General features: G+C 42.0%; 1 protein-coding gene across 3 annotated transcripts; it reads left to right on the top strand.

The window, feature by feature from the left end:
• The first annotated feature begins 104 nt into the window (after positions 1 to 104).
• On the top strand, positions 105 to 21,516 carry cpt1ab (carnitine palmitoyltransferase 1Ab (liver)). Of its 3 annotated transcripts, none has more exons than XM_061077043.1 (19): positions 105 to 238; positions 7,507 to 7,671; positions 8,688 to 8,830; positions 9,417 to 9,588; positions 10,214 to 10,315; positions 10,746 to 10,883; positions 11,046 to 11,123; positions 12,564 to 12,671; positions 13,275 to 13,362; positions 16,830 to 17,025; positions 17,431 to 17,619; positions 17,707 to 17,812; positions 18,366 to 18,482; positions 18,746 to 18,910; positions 19,628 to 19,759; positions 19,877 to 20,029; positions 20,252 to 20,365; positions 20,543 to 20,635; positions 20,748 to 21,516. In XM_061077043.1, the coding sequence occupies exons 2-19, from the start codon at positions 7,531 to 7,533 to the stop codon at positions 20,829 to 20,831; spliced, it is 2,319 nt and encodes a 772-aa protein (XP_060933026.1). In that variant the 5' UTR covers positions 105 to 238; positions 7,507 to 7,530; the 3' UTR covers positions 20,832 to 21,516. The 3 variants fall into 3 exon arrangements, with proteins under 3 accessions (XP_060933026.1, XP_060933028.1, XP_060933027.1); XM_061077045.1 differs by lacking the exon at positions 13,275 to 13,362 and adding an exon at positions 14,434 to 14,518 and having other exon boundaries at positions 106 to 238; XM_061077044.1 differs by lacking the exon at positions 105 to 238 and having other exon boundaries at positions 5,585 to 7,671.
• Positions 21,517 to 21,818: the final 302 nt, after the last annotated feature.

The raw sequence follows: 21,818 nt of genomic DNA, 5'->3' as shown, positions 1-21,818 counted from the left end.
GGACACCTCCTCCGCGTCCTCCTCAACCTGCCACCTCCTCCTCCTTCACCTCCTCCTTCACCGGCCACCACCTCCTCCTCCTTTTCCTCAGCTCCTGTGACAGGCCGGTGACACCACACACACACACACACACACACATACACACACGTACACACACCGCGCACACGCACGAGTACGCGCACAGCAACGGCTGCAAACGGGCGTCTCGGTTGATTTCCGGGTTGACGCGATAAAGACGGTAAGAGAAGTTTTATATTTATATCGATTTCACCATTTTTAATTGTATTTAATCTCTTCCCCCAAAGCTTTCACTCCGTCTGTCACTCAAACCGAGCTGCTTTAAATATAAATATCAACTTAACAACTCGACATCTGTTGAATTACAGCTAAATAAGCCACGAATCAAGTTTAGCTGTATATTCAGTTTGTAGATAAACAGATTAAAGTCGCTGGTTTATGACAAATTCAAACGAGATATCAACTCTGACTAAAAACTATCTCGCTGCGCCCTCTGTCGGATTCACTCTGAAAATACAGGCGATACTGAGTCCTAGCACTCTATGTTTTATAATATAATATAATAATAAACCTAAAATAATAAACAAAATGCCTCACAGACACAGACACATGAAATGCATACGGTGAGGTTTCATATTTAAGTAAATGCAAGGCCAGTGGTTAGGTGGTAAAATAAACCAATTAAAATTATAATAACGATTAAACAATAAAACAAACACAATTTAGAAGTTAAAAGCCATTTGAATCAATGTATACTGAGGTGGATTGTCTGTAAAACAGAGAGAGGTTATAATGAAGTTTATTATTATCCTAATATGGAAATTTATTGAGGCCCAAAACAGTGGCTGCTTCTCTAGCTTCATTCTGCCCACAATGGAGGTGATGAACCCAAATTAACCCGTTTGGATTTCCTGACCCAGGGTCGGAAACTGCTTACCCGAACTGACAAAAGAAATGATCTGAAATAATTATGTTTTTGTGTGTTATGCCATGAACCTAGATAATGTGATAAACAGTGTAGCCTGATTCACGAGGGGATAATCATGTCAAGGTCAAGCCTAGGAAATAGAGCTAGAGAAAACCTCTTTATAGTCCAGGACAGAAAAGCAGATTTTTCTGCCAATTGACAGTTGAAAGTTTACCCTAACATATTGTGTAATGTGTCATGTGATGTGTTGCACTCTTGACTACCTCACTTACTCGCTTACTTACTTTAATTACTAATGTATGTAGCAGTGTATTCATTGTTACACCACAAGGAGTGGTCTCCTGACCAAACCTCACAGTGCTGTTGTGTCTCAACAAACTAAAGGAGTGGAATCCTTTAACCAGTATACACCCACAGTGACAATGCATACCCACCCAAGTTTCCACCCAAGTTTAACTGAATTCAAGTCACTCAGTTGTTTTAGGGTGTGACAAAAGCAATTTGTCATGAGTAGTGACTGAATCAGTTTTGTCTGACCAAGCTTTGGCTCTTATTTGTTTGTGTTTTTGTTTTATCTAGATATTTAGTGCTTTTATACATTTATTTATCTTATTCATCTTCTTATTTACATCTGTGTTTTTGTCTGTGTTTGATTTTACTTCATCATCAAACGACCCGATAATTCAATCTCTCTGTAAAGCTCGTGAGTCAGTGTTTATTTTTCTCAATGCACTCTGTTATTAAATTGCAGAAAGCCCTCGTTTTAACTTGTAACATTAACAATGATTACATTCAGGGCCGGGTCTAGGCAGGGGCAAGAGGGGGCCTGGCCCCCTCAAATAAATGTTGTGCCCCCTCAAACTAAATCCCAATTTATAATAATAATAATATAATAAAGCACAATGCCCCCTCAAGATTTGTGGCTGCCCCCTCATACATGCCTGTCTAGACCCGGCCCTGATTACATTCCATTCTGTGTCCTTGCACGACTGACTCAGCAGGAACCATAACAAAACCTTAAACGTGGGTCAGCTAAGTGGAATGCAGCTTATATTAATGTTAGTAATTACACTTGTGCTTTTCCCTGGTTTGATACGTTTGAATCATCACCATTACTGCTGTGGGAAATGTCTGAAGATAGATGAATACTGAGACGTGTCAGGATTTGTCAGCAAATGTTTCGGCCCCTTTTCAATTGGTTTGGTTTGTTTATCAGCAGTATTACACAAAAACTACTGAACGGATTTCCACAAACGTTGGTTGAAGGAAGGGACACGGGTAAAGAAAGAACCAGTTACATTTGGACTTGGATCCGGATAAAGGAGCAGATCCAGGATTATTTCTTTTTTTCGATTTCTCAGGGAGTAATTCACAGATCTAGCATTTTATGTAGCTGATATTTGAATGTGTGCAATTTGGTCTAGCTTGATTGACCAAAAGGGCTGGCTGCTGACCAGAGACTATGATTGCAGCAGGACTGCTTGACATATAGTATTGAAGTTCTCCTTCAAAAATGTTTACCCTCATCGATGCTGCTAAAAAACTTTAATCCCGATGATGTTTTCCTACACTTGACATCTATTGCACTTCTGTCCGTCCTGGGAGAGGGATCCTCACATTTGTCTCTCTCTGAGGTTTCTACATATTTTTACCTGTTAAAAGGGTTTTTAGTAGTTTTTCCTTACTCTTGTTGAGGGTTAAGGACAGAGGATGTCACACAATGTTAAAACCCTATGAGACGAATTGTGATTTGTGAATGTGGGCTATACAAATAAAATTTGATTGATTTGATTGAAGGGGACTGCTGGGCCTTGGTGGAGGTATGTGCAGTACTTATAGTTAATTCTGTGATATAAAGGTGTTTATGTTGGATTTAGCCCATCGTTTATTGCATTGCATTATATTGCGTCCACAACCCACATGTGTGTCTCTCAGGAGGAACTAAACATCATCTTTTTGCACAACTGATTGGCTTCAAATATAAAATGTTGTATTGTATTTGTGAATAGGTCGATAATATTGTTGACATCCCCTGCACATCTCCCCCACCCTGGCACACTGTGTACAGACTAGGTACAGACAAATGCTTATGCATGTCTGTGATGTCATTTTCCTGCGTCTTATCCTCAGCACCGAGTTCACGCGGTGTCCTCCTGCAACCTCTACCGTATTGCGAGACTCCCGCATGGGGGCGCTCTTTCCCTCCACGACCCGGTTTTTATTGTCGGAGAGCATAGTGACGCAGAGGGAAGGGGGCAGGCAGTGTGTCGGTGTATACAGGTCCGTGCTCTCATTCATGCTCACAGTGTACAGCAGTGATCACCGACACTTGGGCCGTGCCACGTCCTCGTCCAAACACAACGCCTCTGCGCTCCCGGGCTGATCATATAAAGAGCCGGTGAGTAGAATAGAACCTTATGCTCTTTCTCCAGGGGTCTCAGGGGGGGCTCCCGGAATCCATGTGTGTCTCTACAGTTTGGGAAGTAGTCAAATATGGCTGCAAGGACAGTAGGGGTGAGGGGAGGGTGGGAAAGCTGTGTCTGCGCAGTTTCCCTCAATGTTTGTGCGTAAAAGCTGGGCCGTGTTTACATGTCACCACATCGGCGTTGTGAGCAGGAAGCTAATGTATATGTGCAAATATTGATTTATTGACGTCTAGACTTAAAATCCCATACTTTTGCACTCATAGGCACTCTTAAAAATACACTAGGCTTTGGTTTGTACACACATATTCAAACAGTTCACCTGGTGCCATGCTGAAGGATCCAGGTACAGTGGTCATCCTCCTGCTCCACATAGCATGAATGTAGGTAAAAGTCCAAGTAAAGGTCATTCATTGACACCCCGCCGGATCTAACACAACACAGAAGCAAGGCTAGTTATTATAAGTATAACAATGTGCTGTGTGTGTCTGACAGTGATCCTTGATATGTGATAGTAGTAAAATGAAAATGTAGAAAAGGTGTGTGTGTATGGGTGTGTGTGTGTGCAGGTGTCACCTGTCAGTGAAGGTCAGTAATAGCTGGTTGTCATGGTTTCCTTCCTGTTAGAGCTTAGTTGTAACATTAACAAAACATATTTGCACAAATGGTTTACATGTAGTGTTCTTTCTGATTTAAATCGATACAAATATAGCTTTATTGACACCGGGTCACAGTTCACAGCTCATTTCCCACCGACCACGTGGATACTTGCTATAACAGCAGACCCAGTTGACCTACACGTGTGAGTGTATTTATATTATATGGATGTTTGATGTTGACTTGAGTCATAGTGCAGATACACAATCATGTATGTGTGTGTGTGTGTGTGTGAGAGAGAGAAAGAGAGGGAGAGTGTGGTTTGGTTCATTACGGTAACACAGCATATTGTGTGTGGTTTGAGGAAATTGATTACAACAAACCGCTTATTCTACATTGTTCAAAACCGACGCAGTGTTTTTGCATCGCTTCATTAGCGTCACAATGGGACGTACGCGAAGCCACACGAGGATTACGTTTCTAGTTTTACCGGTATCCAAGCGGCGGAGAGCTGCGACCTTTCCCCTAGTTCCTGCAGCACCGGATCATGTGATGCTGGGGGAAGGGACTGAAGCACCGAGCTGTGGATGCTGCTGCTACTGCTGCTGCTGCTGCTGCTGCTTCTTCTTCTTCCTGACAACTGAAGGAGCAGAAAAGACGTGTCCTGCTTCCAGAGTGCTCTCATTGAATCAAATGAAAAAGTAGACTTTGCAGACAGCAACAAAAAACAAATAATTGTCCCTCAGGGATTAAGTGGAGCTTTGCAGGAGAAACGTACAGCAGCAGGGAAAGTGCAATATCATGACATGCTTAACCTTAACGTAACCAGGAGGACGTCATTTCTTTTTCAGTTCAATCATCTGTCAATGTAGGACTTCCTCATGGGTTTTGGGTGATTGATTTATTTGTATTCTGTACATGTCGGTGATATTTCCCGACAGCAATTGAATGCAGCATTTACATGACAACCAAGAGTTACATCATCCAGCCGGTGGTTTGTGAGAGGCCTGGTTATATTATTAATATCATTTTCACAAGCTTGTTGTCTCATGTAGTTAACAGATTTATTTTTTACTTTAGCAGACCATTGCAGTTCTGACCCCACAAGAGATACTGGTAATATTAGTGTCCTAATGCCTCTTTACTTAATAAAAGGCGGAGAAGAGATGTGTTGTCTCAGTTGCTGGGTAAGATAAAGACCCACAGGACAAGCTTACCCAAATAAAAGCTTCATCTGCCCTGATCACTCCCTAGTGAGAAGATTCATCTTAACTCTTTCGTTACTGAAGGTGAGGATAGATTTCAGTATCAAGAATAGACCCAGTCTCTCCTTCCTTAAAGTCAGTTCCTACTGGGCTTTCCTCTGTTTCCACACTATGTTCTACTCTGATGTCCATGCCCCAAATCAAATTTAGAATGATTATACATTCACTTAATTGGAAAAAACATCTTATCCCATTATTCAAACAATACAATTGCTCAGGTGGAACGAGAACGACCCAGTACAAGCGTCGATTGTGGGTCACAACTGATCAATAATTAAACCGGGATTATAGTCCTCTCATCTCTTTTTAAAAGTCACGGTTGGACATCAAGACGCAGTGACATCTGTGTAGATGTTTTGCAAAAGATGTAGAATTTAAACCAAATTGTATGAATTGTAAATTGAATCAGTGGATGGATAAAGGATCCGTTGCTGCTTAGTGTTATAAAACGTAGAAGAACACACGACACATGAAGATTTCAGACTAATATACTTTAGAGAAGCATGTTTTTTTTTTGGCAAATATTTAGAGAAGAAACATGAGGTGTCATTATGAAACCTAATGAAATAATACCAGGGGGCGTAGACTGAAACTTCTTACTTCTCTTCACCAGGAAATTACAAAGTGTCGTGAAACTACAACCTATCAAACACTTTCATTTACATTATAGTAGAAAGAATCAAATAAGATAATTAATCCACAATAGTAGAAAGCGAATTCTGTCAGAAGAATCATATTTGTACTTCTGCCAATGCTAAAACAATCTTTTGAGGGAACATTGACAGACTGAAACACACAGTAGATAACTTCCATGGAATCAATATTATTCACGAGATAGAAATACTGACTTTCACACAGTGACTGAGATAAGGTGGACAAAATGGATGATTGTGGGAATAAGGAAAGATATCAGTTGCTTTTCTCATCTTATCCTTACTGCTTGAACTGTCAGTTACGTTCTTCCTGCTCTATCAACCTTCAATCGTACAAAATTATTCACAAATTATCTTGTACTTTACAAAGACCTTCCTGTTCACTATCCATGATCTGTAATGTTTGGTTTCTGAATGGTGTCATGGTGCCTGATTGAGAGTTGGACTGTGTTGGACTAAAGTAGAAATCTACTCGTTAAAAAATGAAACAGTTCTTGTTCACATCTCTGAACTGGTTCGGCAGCTTTGGTAAAGTGTATCCTTTATCATAACATCAGTAGATAACTTCCATGGAATCAATAACATCAGTTATGATAAAGGCTACATGTTACCACAGCTGCCAAACCAGAAGATAAGATGATCTTCTTTGGTGTCATATTCCAGGAACCAGCTTTGTTGATATAGTGACTAAATACAAAAGGATGCCCATCGAGCTGAGTGATGACAGAGATCCCTTTTGTTCACAACCTTTTGAGACTATTGAGAGCTAGACACTAATATGTTGTTCTTTAATCACTGAGCCTCTTTAATGCAGCAAAATACCATCAGTGTGATGTTTTAAATTACTGTTTGTGCTACGAAATACCCCTAAGCTTTAGTGCTGCCTCACATGATGGACTCACGCAGCTCACAGTTCATTGAGACATGGTCAAATGACTGTGCTGCAGTTAAAAGACCTCAGCCTTAAGGTCTCAGCTCAAGACCAAGTTTAAGTTAAGTACTACAACCTGATCTGGATGCAATCTGATGGGTTCTTCCCCGACTTGTACGACATCCTTCCCACCAGGTTTTGTGGATTCTGTCCAGTTATGTTTGTGTAATCTTGCTCACAACAAACAAACCAACAAACCTACAGATAGAGGTAAAAACAGAACCTTCTTGGTGGAAGTAATTCTTTATTTAATGATGGATGGATTGCTTCCCTTCATTATTTTCCTGTAACCCATTTAACTACAAACCGTTTACTGTGCTTATGAGTAAGCATGTCCTCACTAGTCGAACTCTGTGTCAACTCTGCACCGACAAGAATACTTTCCGGCCCAGAGGACTTTACACTACGAGACATTAAACCAATTAAAACCTGGAAATAAGGTAACCCGCAGTGCTGTTGAGGAAGGAGATCCGTTCATTACATGGAACTGTGAACAGGAACTTGTATTCAGTGGAATAGATTCTTCTGATAGTTAATCAGGATGAGGTGGTTGTAAATGTTTTATTGTGTGACCTCATCATTATACAGGTCAATACCTATGTTATCAAACTCACTTGACGGTTGTTGAAACCAACGCCATTGAATCTTCCACTTCACTGACTTTATCACCGTGTACCCGTCTTTCTTTCAGTGACCCTGTGCAGTAGTCGTCACCATGGCAGAAGCTCACCAGGCGGTGGCCTTCCAATTCACTGTCACCCCCGATGGCATCGACATGCAGCTGTGCAGTGAGGCCCTGCGCCAGATCTACCTCTCAGGCCTCCACTCCTGGAAGAAGAGGTTCATTCGCTTCAAGGTGCGAGGTGGTCCGACTCACACGAGAACAAAGTCCAGAGGTTACTGTGCACTACCAGGGAAACTTGTGTTAACCTTTCACCTAGATCCTCTTACTGTTTGATGGCTACTATAAGATAACAGCTTCTGGCAATTTTTGATGGCACTAAATATTAAAGTAAGCAAATGGCATCATTTATTTTACACATAGTGCTATACCAATAGCAATAGTTAAAGTGATTTAAATTAATTAAAATTATCGACTCACCAATATGCGGTCGTAGGAGTGAGTGAAGTGTTTGACGCCACAAAACACTTCCGGAGTTTCAGGGGTAAACAGCGTTGCAGCCAAATTAAGTAAACAACTTCTTCAAAAGTAAAAATAAACTACATGTGTGAGGTGTGTGCATGCAAAACATGAACCAGAGGAAGATATCAGAAGACATTTAGGCTCAACTTATAGAAATAAATAGCAATGAATAATAGAAGAAGCAAAAGAAGTGTCTCGCAGGTGTTGTTGTAGTCTTCACCTCTGCTGATATAGCTGTTTGAGCGACAAGGACATTCACTGTGCTGGTAGTAATACGAAACCATGATGACATTACAGTGGCAACAATAATGTATGAAGTCTAAAATGTTCTCCATTCAAAAGGAAAGACTCCCAAAATTACAATGCGAAACCAAAACTGACCGAATCCAACACTTGAACCTTTGGTCCAGACTTTCAGGTGTGAAAACGCTTGTGTCCTGTTTGTCCTGTTACATAAACACGGTGACTCCAGAAGGTCAAATGCTCTCAGGCAAGCAGGGACGGAATCCCTCCTGCCTGCTCGCTGTGTTCTGGCCTTTAGCCTAGTTCTCTGTTGACACCCAGTCACACTGAGTCAAATCCAGGGACCTGCTATCTGTGTCACTCATTCATCTTCTTGTTCAGATGTTGGTGATGAATGTAAACGCAGGTGAACTCTGCAATATGAAATGTTATTTAATCAGCTACTGTATGAACCACATTCTAATGGGTTCTTTCCCCCCCCTCAGAATGGAGTAATGACTGGTGTGTACCCGGGCAGTCCAGGTGGCTTCATGATCGTGGTTGTGTCCTACATGTCCTACCATAAATACCGACAGCTGGATCCCTCTCTGGGGTTGATAGCCAAGCTGGGCCAACACATACCGATCAGGTAAGGTTACTCACTGGTATCTTGACACCTTGTTCGTGCATGACAGTGTTTGATTTTGGTTATTAACTGCAGCAAAATACTTGTAAAACAATCCAGAAGAACTGTATCCGTGTCCGGACATATCGATAGCGCCTATTTGTAGAGAGTAAACCCCTAAACAAATAAGGAGCAGGGGTTTGTTGTCTGGGTTCTACAGTAGATTAACTGGAAAGGGTGTTAGGCTCATAAATTCCACAACTTGAAAATTGCATAGCTGTGGCACTGAAATATATTTTTACTGCATCTATGCAGTTCAGCACATGTCTCAGGTATTTGAGAGGGAAGATGTAAGCCTGTCTTTCCACGAGCAGCAGCACCAGGTGTAGTCACAGACTGAGGAATGGTTAAATTGATTATCACCTAGCCAAAGGGGTTATGTTTTCACCCCTGTCTGTCCTGGCTCCTGATTAAATAACTCTGGATTATTTAAGGAACTGATATCTATGACTGTGTGTAAATTGCTGCAAATTGGACCATTGGTGTCATTGTTGTCTTATTCCTAATTTGCATTTTGTCTCACCCTCTGTTTCCCCTTCTTCGTCCACAGTCGATACATTTCCACAGACAACCAGATGATAGTTGGAGGAATCCTGGTGGGCACGGGCCTGTGGGTCTCCATAATCATGATAATGAGGAATGCCCTGAAAAGCCTGTTGTCGTGGCACGGCTGGATGCACGCACGCCACGGCTCTGTGTCCTTTTCTACCCGTCTGTGGATGGTAGGCCAATGAATGTCTTCCTCTGTTCAAGTCCCTTTGGAGCAGATGAGGCAATATTATATCTATATATGGAAGATTGTGGTCTTCACAGTTTAAGACTCAAGGGACTGACTGTAAATATTTAAGTAAAGGGTTTGTGCCAGATCTTAAAAAGTCTGTAATGATCTGTATTTTAAGCCTTAAAAAGTCTTGAGTACATTTAAACATGATGTGCTATGTCTTAAATACGTAATTTGTCTATGTTAACATTTATTTAACAGTGATTTTGTGCCTTTCGAGTGTTTTCCACCTTATCTTCTGTTATAAACAAAGGGAAGTCTTACTATTTCTCAGACTCTTAAATTTACTTCATTATGCTTTTAAAAAGTCTCAAAATGAACTTGTTGAAACCTGCAGCAACCATGTGAGTGAATATTAAAAATATACTATTCCGCAGGACATTGATTCCTTTTTAAAAACAATATTTAGGAACGGTTTGCTACTTATTGTTTAACCTTCAGGTTATTCATTTGCCCCACAATCTGCTGGTAAGTGAAACACATACCTTTAACCCCCTTTGACCTCTATCTCTCTCTTTCCCCCCCTCCCTCTCTCTCTTTGCCTTTTATCTGTTCATCTTCTCTAGTTATTAGTGAAGGTGTTCTCTGGCAGGAAGCCCATGCTCTATAGTTTCCAGAACTCGCTGCCAAGACTACCTGTCCCCTCCGTCAAGGACACCTGCAGAAGGGTAATTTCCACCTGTCACGTCACTTCCTGGTTGAACAAGTTCCTCGTGCATTTATTATAAAAGCGCAGGAGTGCAGGCAAGTGCAAGATCTAGTTAGAGGTTGAAGTAAAGAGAAATGTTTTGGATTTTCTCTTAAAGACCTTAACTGAACTAGCTTCTCTGATATTTATCGGGTTTGCTTTACGAAACCAGTGGGGTGTGGCTCACAGTGCTAAACCTGATTGGTTGAGTACTTAGTTTCGTAGATGCTTTGAGGAAAACATTCCAGGAACGCTTACACAGTGTTGTCTGCCAGAGAGAAATATGTCGCTCAGCAGACACATGCATAAAAAAAACAAAATGACAAACTCAATGGAAAATAGCATTATGGCTCCAATAAACAAACCCCTGGCGTCAGTCCGTGTGACTCTATCTCCCTCCGTGTTCCCAGTACCTGGAGTCAGTGCGCCCGCTGATGGATGATGAGCAGTATAACCGCATGAAGGACCTGGCTAAAGACTTTGAGGAGAACCTGGGACCCAGGCTGCAGTGGTACGTCAAACTCAAGTCGTGGTGGACCTCCAACTATGTGAGTCAAAAAGACCCCCCCCTTCCCAACTTCCTCTCGCTTTCTCTCACTTTCTTTCTTTGTCAGCTCTTGTGTTTCAGTTTTGGACACAGTCCTGGGTGTTGACTGGGTTCCAAACTCTCATACTGACACCCTCTGTTTCCTTTCCCTCTCCATGTGTAGGTGAGCGACTGGTGGGAAGAGTATATTTACCTCAGAGGCCGTGGACCAATCATGGTCAACAGCAACTATTATGCCATGGTAAGATGTCTCTCATCTGTTGTTTGAAGATGAAGTTATCAGCTTCTTCATGTAGGTTGTGGTTGTTCATTGGATCCCGGAACTATTGTGTGTCTGTGGCCCTTTTACAGCTCTGTCAACAAACAAAACTGGGAATACATGCTTATATGACAGCAAATTTAATTATTAACTGTTTAACACACCCTACTGTTGGTGATGTGTAGCAACATTAGCATTTCAAACACAAATACAGGTCACATGGCAACCTTGGCAAACACATCTAAGACTGAGCTGCAAAGTCTAACAATAAACACTGAAGAATAGTTGCGTGTGTGACTAAGTGGTTTTAATATCGAGGTTAATTCAATTACTTAACAACAACTTCTTAGAAGTCTGGTTGTAGCTTTTTCCTTTACCTGAAATTGCCAAAAAGGACACTTCAATTTGGCTGAAAATGTGTCTTTCATTCATTCAGTAATCTGTGAGATAATCTATTTAAACAGCCCTTGGCTATTATTTGTTTTTCTGGATCATTATCGTTCTTTTCTGCATAACAGGGTTGTAGTTGTTAAGTCTGGACACACAATCTGTGGCAAACAGTGGTCGTGTAGTCGGAGGATTTTCAGGATCTTGGAGGACAAAACAATAATTGCTCTACACTGTGTCTTTACCTACTTTTACTTGCCACTTGATTGTTTCAAATCTGTGTCAGACTTATAATTATGGACCAAGGATAAGTAAGAGAAACAGCTCCCCCTGTATGTCGAACCATGAATTTATGAGACACATGCCTGGACTGTTACTGCAGCAGGGCTGGCGTGGATCCCTGCTTATTTAGCAAATAAATGGAGACTGCAGTTTACCGGCACTGTCAGGATATCTTGTTTTGCAGCTTTTACAAAATCCTAGCGTCTCTGCTCTTGCTTGCAGAGCCATGTCATAAAAGCAGAGTTGTGAAAGGAGGTAGACCTGGTATTTGGGTCAGTGGAACAACACTTGGCATGTTTGGAATAGCAGCTCAGGATAACTCGTGTTTACATGTATACAACGTTTGAGCTAAAATAACTAGAATGGCATTCCAGTAGAGAGCATACCTCCGCCAATGCCCCGCTTTCCCCTTAAATTCAATCAGGCTGCACTAAATTACAAAGACTTATAGATACAAGTCCCCTAAATGTACCTGTTTCCTCTTTTTAATTAAAAAAACTAAAAAATGTTTGGTCTGGAAAATTGGTGAAAATATAAAAAACATCCTATGACAATGGTTAAGAACTCCATTCTGTAATTGTTGTATAATCTTGCTGACACACAACAAACCAACAGGCAGCGGCGAAAACAAAACCCCTCTGTGTCGGGTGTTTACACGTCTTATTGATCAGGTCTCACACCCTCTTCAGGACAGGTGCAACATCTTGTTTGATTTGATTATTGATTCAATTTGATCGATTCCCTTTCCTCCAGGACTTCCTGTACGTGTTCCCCACCTCCATCCAGGCGGCCCGGGCCGGTAACGCAATCCACGCTATCATGCTCTACAGGAGGAAGCTGGACAGAGCGCAGATCAAACCTGTGAGTACACAGCTTATCTCTCTCGTCGGTCACTTCTTTAATGATTTTTATTGATCCCTGGTTAATCTGTAAACATTGTTCAGGCTATGATATAGTGCACGTTTGACCGTAGCCATGTAAATGTTTAACTCATTTTGATTTTATTGATTGATAATCGCCGTCGTCGTGTTTGTTTTTAAAGTTTACGACGACGGCTGCTTATCTTTCCCTACCTTTTCTTGTGTACTTGAAGTTACCTAGAATTTCCCCTGTGATGATGTAGACCTTTGATAATGTCCACAGCTGAAAGTTCACCATTGTTTCCTGAGTGAAGCTTGATGATTAGTTGCCTGATGAATACTGGTTTGATTCCTGACATCCAGTCGGTTCATCGTTTCTCCTGCACCCCTGTCAGTCCTTCTCCTTTATCAGTCTGCATGATGCTTCAATGCAAATTCTTTTTAGTTTACCTTTGCACACATTCTACAACATGTTGCATAAACACACTTATCTCTTGATTGTATGCATATATACAAAAACCAATGCATGAGCTTGCCCTGTTGCACACTTACATCCGTCTCTGTTACTGTTTTGTCCCTTTTGCTGTGTCGGACACTGCGTTAGATTTACTTGCTGGCGAACAAGGTTCCTCTGTGTTCGGCTCAGTGGGAGCGGATGTTTAACACCACCCGCGTCCCTGGTTTGGAGACAGGTAAGAGGAGGGCAACATCTTCGTCGTGCCCTCTGACCCCACCCACCTTCCTTGTGACCCTAGACACTGCCATGGCAGCATCCATTGGAAACCTTGACTCCAAGACTCATTCTCAACAGCACAGCCCAGACAAAGTCCTGTGATATTATTCTATGTCATCAATAGAAATATTCAGATTGGTTTCATCAGGAGCAGGGTTGGGTATCATCGGTAACGGTGCTAAATCGATACTTCAAACAACGGTTCTGGTGCCAGATTAGATATACTTTGTCAGCAAACGATGGTAGATAATTTTATTTCTAAGACTACTTGGAAATAGAAATGAAAGTTAACGTGTTAACAGTTTACTAAATAAATAAGTGCAATATTCTTGGCAACACCTAGTATAACTATAATAAATGATCCAGCTCTAAACTGCTCATTACTTGTCTCCCATCCACCAGGGACTAGGGACACTCATGCTGCCGGCTTATTTGCTCTGCGTGAGGTCACGCAAATGCTCCTGAAACTTTTTGCTGTTGTGTCAACTCGAGTTAGAGGTGACAACTAGCTTGACTTCAGGCTAACAGTGCTGTCAGGGCCTTGTAGAGAGTGTGTTGCCACTACAGTTCAGTGTAATGCTACCTAGGCACGTGCAGTGACGTTTATGTTGCCTGTAAGCAGCACAACTAATTCAGTACAAAGTTCAGGCACAGAAATCGGCTTTGTGATTCGATCTGGTACGTTGACTGGCACCGGATTTCGTTACCCAACCCTAATCAGGACTAAATCTCCTGGAAGTTATCGTTCAAATTCTACTGTGACATCAGGGTTTTGCTGTTGGCATTGAGCTGGTTGACCACTGGTTTCTGGACCCTGCTCATTTCCTCCTTTCCCAGTAGCCTTCTGCGGTCTCTCCCTCTCCCTCAGACTGGTTCTCAGACCAGTCCTCATCGCTTCCCCTCCATCCATCAACGCTCCTGTCCCCGCACATGCGTGCATGCATGTGTCTCTTCCGCTGCTCTTTTGGGATTTTTTTTTAGTGAATTAGTTTGTCATCTTTGTGTTTGACTCTCCCCTTTTGCTTTTCAGCTCATGCTCCTACACACTATTCCCATGTGCTCAGCCCAATACGAGCGTATGTTCAACACCAGTCGTGTGCCAGGGGTAGACACAGGTAGAGTCTTTAGCGAACGCTGCCTCTTCCACTTACTCCTACTGTACTTCTCCTTCGGACATATTGTTGGACGTTTGTTTGACAATTGGACATGATGCAACTAATAATGCATGTGTTCTGGTCTATGCACATGTTTGAGACTTCTTTGCATGTAACTGGATTCCCGTGTTTGAGTTTGATATAGCGATAGCATTTAGGTTAGAACTGGGAATGTCAAAGAGTGCTCTGCTGTGGCTTTTATTTATTTAGTTAAATATGTGTGTGAGTTACATATTGAAATACAATAATCACCTTTACTTCTGGGTGATGCTCATTGGAAGCTGCCGACTGAGAAATGTTATTTTAAAGACTTAAACCAGAACTTGGGATAAATACGTTGTCTAAGAAAAACTAATAGAATATGGAAGGACTTCTAATTAGTGATATAACTTATCTTCTATAACCGAGATGAGGACCTGTTTGACATCAAAGCCCCATCACACCATGTGTACATAACTCAGACACCTGAGGCACTGTCCTATGAAGCAAGTTCAACACCCCCAGGATATCTTCCTTATCTGGCTTCACTGAGTCTAACATTAGGCCGTCCTAGATAACGTGCTCAGTTTAACCCTCTTATCTGGTTACAAGTGCATTTACGTGGAAGAGGTGGAGACTTGAAACAGCCGAAACGTCGTCAGAACCATAAACAAAGATCCTCACGTGACCTGAGAGGAAATGCTGATGCCTGCCGGGAAATTTGGTTATAGTGACTTGTAAATGTTTAAATGTTATCAATATAAAAATAAACCATAATTATCTATTATTAAGTCTAAGGGTAAATGAATTTTAATACATCTCTCACTGAGTATTTTAGGTTTTTTTGTCTGATGGTCCTATTGTTTGATTAAAAAAAATAATACTTCGGACTGTTTCTACTGCCAAGCAGAGAGGAGAAGTCGTGTAGGTCTGATGAGGTCAGTCCAAATGAAATGTTAATTCACTACGCTTTCGACACAGATATATAACCAAGTCAGTGGTAGCCTGCTAGGGAGGCCCTGGGACAGGCCTGTGAATATAATTGCATATTTTAATGAGTTTGTGAATTATTTAAAAAGAAAATTAGGAAGTTAAGAATGTACACTTACTTTGTTTCACACAAACAACTATGTGACCAGATAAAACAAACATGTTAACCATGGTTAACATTTGGAGAGACACATATATGATCAGGTTTTGATCTGTAATCTAGAGCAGCGTCGGTTACCATGGTGATTACCCTGGTTGAACCAGGGCTGAAAACCCAGAGTCGAACCTGAAATCACCTCACTCACCACAAATCCGGCTAAGTAGCACAGGCTGAGAACAGAGGTGAACTGTGTCTCATTTTGAAATTGATTGAAGTGCATTAGAAAAGTAGTGCAATTCAGAATTGAATAACAATCGGATGTTCTGACATGAGTTTGAAGTTACCCACCAGGTTGTATTAGATTGTATTCACAGGTTTTGAGAGATGGAAGTTGGTAATGCATAAGTGGAGCACCAGTGAAACAGTATGGCAATTTATTTTGTTTCATATTCACATTGTATGGAGGTGAGGAAGAACAGTGGGTTAAGTTTGACCTGGATACGAGGTTGTGTTTCCTGGGGTTTGTTACTAGTGTCCCTTCCTCCGCCCTGCCGCTAACCAGGTAATACTTGTTTGAACATTATGAGCATCAACAAAACAAACGTCACACGTCTAAACCCAGAGATGCAAACATTTCTCTTCTGAATTGGTTGGTTGTGCATAGAGCTGTTCAAACAAACATTGCCTCGATTCATTGTGTCCCGAAACCAACTCCTCTCCCAATTTACTTTTCCTTTTCATTTCACCTCCTGCACCTCCCATTTCAAGCTTCCTTTTGTTGTCTTTGAACCAAATAGTCCCTTTTCCATCATGTAGTGTCACTTCTGAATAGAGTTGTGATTGTTGCCCTTCAATGGATTGTAACAAGAAAAGAAGCCCGCCCCAAAAAATAAGTGCTCACAACACATCTGATATTTTGGATCACGATATTTCACTAGTTGAACCAAGAACAGGTTTAATTCTGTGACGTTCATATTTAATCTGTCACCTTATGTCTCAATTTACTCATTATAATCTTGGCAGCCACAAAATTTAGGCCACCTTACATTAGAATCTCAAATTATCCGCTGCACCAAAATACAGGAACATGCACAGACACAGAAACCCCTTCTACCAGACAACACCCAACTCTCCAGTTGTCCTACTATCTTTGACTTCCCCATTTTCCCGTCCCCCACCTGACCTTTGTCCCGTGTCTCCCAGACGTCCTCCAGCACACGAACGAGAGCAAACACATCGCTGTGTACCACAAGGGCCGTTTCTACAAGGTGTGGATGTTCTACGACGGGCGGCTGCTGTTGCCACGGGAGATCGAGCAGCAGATGGAGAGGATCTTGGCGGACACTTCGGAGCCTCAGGAGGGAGAGGAGAGACTCGCTGCCCTCACTGCTGGGGAGAGGTGGGTGGTGGGACAGGAGCTGAGGCCACAACATTTAAAACAATATCATGACATGATAGGAAGTAGAGAGAAACTTTGCATAGATGGGGATCTGTTGCAGTGATATTTCACAGCTACTTCAGCGGGTTAATAATTTGCATCCTGCGAAACAATCATGCAGCGATAGTTTGCTGAGTGTGAACTGTTCTAAGTTATAATAGCCAGCAGGACTGACTAATGCAAAACCGCCATATTTTAGCAGTTGTCAATATTTGACACTAACAAACCATATTGCTCCAGGATATGTTCTCAGCAGCACACACGGAAATTAGTAAAGATAATTAACAAACTGATGCCTCACATCTGCCTGAATCAACAGTAAAGTAAAAGTAAACAGCTCATCTGCTCTTCTTTAACATTTTGCAGGACCCCTTGGGCAAACACCCGCGAGGCCTTCTTCAGCCGCGGTAAGAACAAGCACTCTCTGGACGCCATTGAAAAGGCCGCCTTCTTTGTGACCCTGGACGAAACGGAGCAGCGCTACGACGCAGCCAATCCCGTCACGTCTCTGGACAGTTACGCCAAATCCCTGCTGCATGGAAACTGCTACGACAGGTGGGACGGATGAACTGGAGGAATTTCGCTGTGTCCACAGTCGTCATAGTGCTTGAGTTAAATATGTGTTAACTGTTTTTCATTCAGGTGGTTTGACAAATCCTTCAACCTGATCGTTTTCAAGAACGGCACCATGGGGCTGAACGCAGAGCACTCCTGGGCCGATGCTCCGATCATCGGTCATCTGTGGGAGGTACGTCGAGAGTATGAGATAGTATGAGTGGCAAAGTTCGATCGGGTGATGATGATTTTTTAGATAAGTGGAGATCTAAATGAAAAGTGAGGGGAAGGGAGATTCAGACTGAGCCTAGCTGCTGTATGAAATCTGTATATGTACAATGCAAGCTGCGGAATGCAGTTACACAGTGGAAAAATAAATCCTAGAGCTTGAATCAGAACTAATCCCTCTGGTTGTGAAAAGACTAATGAAGTAAACTAGCCGTCAGTAACGTAAAGTGGATATTTTACTAAACTTTACCTGATCAGCCTGCCAGACACGTCCAACACTGTCCTGTGACGTAATGTCTGATGAAAGTGAGAGTGCCGCTAAATAACTTTTGAGCAACAGCAACAGTGATGAAAATCTGCCGCCTGTAAAAGATAATCCTCTTATTAGTAACTGAAACTCAGCAGGACACCATCAGTGGCAGCAGAGAAAACCCCCCATAAACAAACCACAACCTTTTGTTTAATTAAAGCCTTTAAGACAGATAATAGATGTTTATGATTGTGTGACTGTTTTGCAGCATGTCCTCTCCATGGACCCTCTGAAGCTGGGATACGCTGACTCTGGTCACTGCAAAGGCGAGCCCCACCCCAACCTGCCCGGCCCTCAGAGGCTGCAGTGGGACATCCCTGCTGAAGTAAGACCGTTAAAGCAGCATGATGTCATTCTGCAAGTCTGCACCTCAGATATCCACAGGCCTAGGCTGCCCCCTGCTGGTAGCTTGGCCTATGTGCACCAGTGTTAGTTGTTCATTATTCAATTTGATGTAAAAGATTTATAGATACATGTCTTCTAATGCATCATTTCATTTGTCAATTTGAGCAGTTACACAGTCCTTAGCTTTCTTTATAACAACATTGTGTTATCAGTTCATCTAACAGACTCTGTCTCTTCCTCCAGTGTCAGGAAACCATCCAGAGCTCCCTGACCGTAGCCCAGAATCTGGCAGATGACGTGGACTGTCACATTATCCCCTTCGCTGACTTTGGGAAGGGTCTGATCAAGAAGTGCCGCACCAGTCCCGACGCCTTCATCCAGATCGCACTGCAGCTCGCCCACTACAGGGTGAATACACTCATCCCACTGGTTTCTAAACATCTGACTCTATCTTAGCTCCTATGTATTCATTCATTTGACATTCAGTGATATATTTATAGTATTTACTTTAGATAAACCAATTTTTTAAGTGGTTTACCTTTTATACTCTTTAAAACACAGGTTGAGAGAAACAATTGAAATCCTTCACCACATTATTGCTTTGTTTGTGATTTACAAATGCAGGAATATTACCCCACAGAATAATACAGTTGGCAATGTGTAAATAGTTCTATAATCCAGAGTTTTAAACATTCAAAGATATAACACTGAGGAAGCTTAATGCAGAAACACCGCTTTTAAATTCCAGCAGAGGGCGATAACATCGTGGCTGACCAACAAAACACTGAAGACGCTCAAATCCTAAAAGTGAACGATTGAATCAAAACATTGTTCTGCTGTAGTTTGATGCTTTAACTTTCTGTTTAGTTTTACAATTTATTTAAAATTAAATGAAACACAGCACAAGCTAATATATATGGGTAGTAATTGAACAATTTCAGATGCTTATGGCAGTTTAAGTTTGGAAATCTGTAGCATCGTGCTCCTCTTGGTCAGTAAATGTATAATTCCTAAAGGTCTTTTGACTGTTTCCTAATTATCCACAATTCAAACTATTTTGTTAAGTTTTTCAGGATATAGTTTCCGGTGGTGTCTCTTTTTAATCCCGAACCTTTCTCTCTGCAGGACAAAGGGAAGTTCTGCCTGACGTACGAAGCCTCCATGACGCGCTTGTTCCGTGAAGGCCGAACAGAAACCGTGCGCTCCTGCACGATGGAAACCTGTGCCTTTGTTCAAGCCATGATCAAAGACGAGACAGTAAGTCCACACACCTCACATCTGGTCCCTGTGCTGCCTTCAGTCGTAGATCAGAACAACTGCGACCTGCTCTTCAGTGGTTTAGCATCTTTCTCATCCTTCTCCCCGTCTGTGTAGAGAGAAGAGCGCCTGAACCTGCTCAAGTTGGCAGCGGAGAAGCACCAGAACCTGTACCGCCTGGCGATGACCGGACAGGGCATCGACCGCCACATCTTCTGTCTCTACGTGGTGTCCAAATACCTGGGAGAAGACTCAGCTTTCCTCAAGGGGGTAAGAACTGTGGATGTGGCGTACCTGAGTGGGTCTCTTTGCCTTTTGTCCAAGTGCAAGTGTTTTTAAATACAAAGGAATATCTCAGATTCTATTTAGGATAGTTGTAAACTAAGGCTAGTCTTTATTTTACTAATTACTAAGGGAATATGTTGGAAATAGGGTGTTTTTTATAAAGATTTCATGATCATGTGATTTAATCTATGCCCCTCTCATGTCCAGGTCCTGTCTGAGCCGTGGAGGCTGTCCACCAGTCAGACTCCTCTGCAGCAGGTCGACCTGTTCGATCTGGTCAAACACCCAGAATATGTGTCGTCTGGTGGTGGATTCGGTCCGGTGAGTAATCATCTGCTTTGATGGGAACTTTTAAAGACAGTTCTGTAGTTTTCCTGCAGCTGAAATACACCAAAGTCGTGCAAGTCGCATCCACTTATGTGTGAGTCCATCTCTCGTTTCTATCCTGAATTTCAGAAATAACGCATTTTCTACTCTTTTTCCTCTCGTGTCCACCAGGTGGCTGACGATGGTTACGGTGTCTCCTACATCATCGTTGGTGAGAACCTCATCAACTTCCACATCTCCAGCAAACGCCGCAGCCATGAAACTGTAAGTTCACCAGTTTCCAACTAAAGTTTAGTTCATTTCTCTGTCCATTGTTCTTACTATTTCATTTCACCTACAAACCTTTTGTAAATCTTCCTTCCTTTCGGATTTTTAGGACTCGCATCGGTTTGGCGGTAACATCAAACGGGCCATGCTGGAGATCCTGGATCTCTTTCAGCTGGACAAGAAAACCAAGTGATCCTCCCTCCACACAGGAACACTGTTTTTTTTAGCAAAACATATTCTTCCTCATACTTGTACAGAATCAAATGTTGGATTTTGGGGTTATTTTAAAGCTAAAAGTGATGTTACACAAGCAAGAACGACTGACAAGTTTATTTTGGAAACATTACTGTCAATAGCTGTGACGCTTTTATGTGTAATGTATGTACAGACCGGGCGAGACTCTGGTGGTGTAGGGGTTCGGGTCGTGCACAGATCAAAGTTGTAATTTACAGAACTGTACACACTCATACCTAGTACTTGATTAACATGACTCGTGTAAAAAAGGGCTGAAAGGGAGGAGAAAAATAGTCGATCTAGTCGGAGATGAAATAAGAGACGGTAAAGGATAGTTAATTTGCATCATCCCATATTTGAATTGCAGTTTAGAACGTGAAAGATGCAATATTTTTACCTGTTTTTGTCCCATTTCAAAGAAAGTCCAATCAATTATTAATTTGTGTTCTTTAACTTTCCTCATTGAGTCGAATGTAATCGGCCAAACAGCAAACCTGATGTAAAGTTGAACAGATTTTGCATGTTGCGTGAGGTATCCATCGGTTTCACGAGGCCAGAGCAGCTAAACTACACATGTATATTAACAAGAATTATAAATATTCCACATTGATACAGACGACACAGAGCTGCTCCACCCCCCCCCCCCCCCCACACGACTCCAGTGCACAGCCGGTGCGTTTGTTCCTTTTATTTTCTGCTGTGTGGTTTAACGATGTAGCGACAAAGGCAAGATTGTGTTTGTGTGCGTGGGTTTTTGTTTTGTTTTGTTTTGTTGTTGTTTTCATACTCAGGTTTTTACTAACTCGGCCTAGTATTGTACGGTGCCGGGCTGCAGCCTGGAAAGATCGGCGACGTGAGGTACGACACCGTCCGACCTTCCTGCGGTGGGCGGAGTAATATTAGATTTTGCCGTTAAAGTGTGTGTCTGTGTGTCTGTGTGTGTGAG

The sequence above is a fragment of the Limanda limanda genome, chromosome 8 (genome assembly GCF_963576545.1).
Source record: "Limanda limanda chromosome 8, fLimLim1.1, whole genome shotgun sequence".
Taxonomy (NCBI): domain Eukaryota; kingdom Metazoa; phylum Chordata; class Actinopteri; order Pleuronectiformes; family Pleuronectidae; genus Limanda; species Limanda limanda.
The sequence above is the reverse complement of the archived record's forward strand: the minus strand, read 5'-3'. Positions and strand labels throughout refer to the sequence as shown.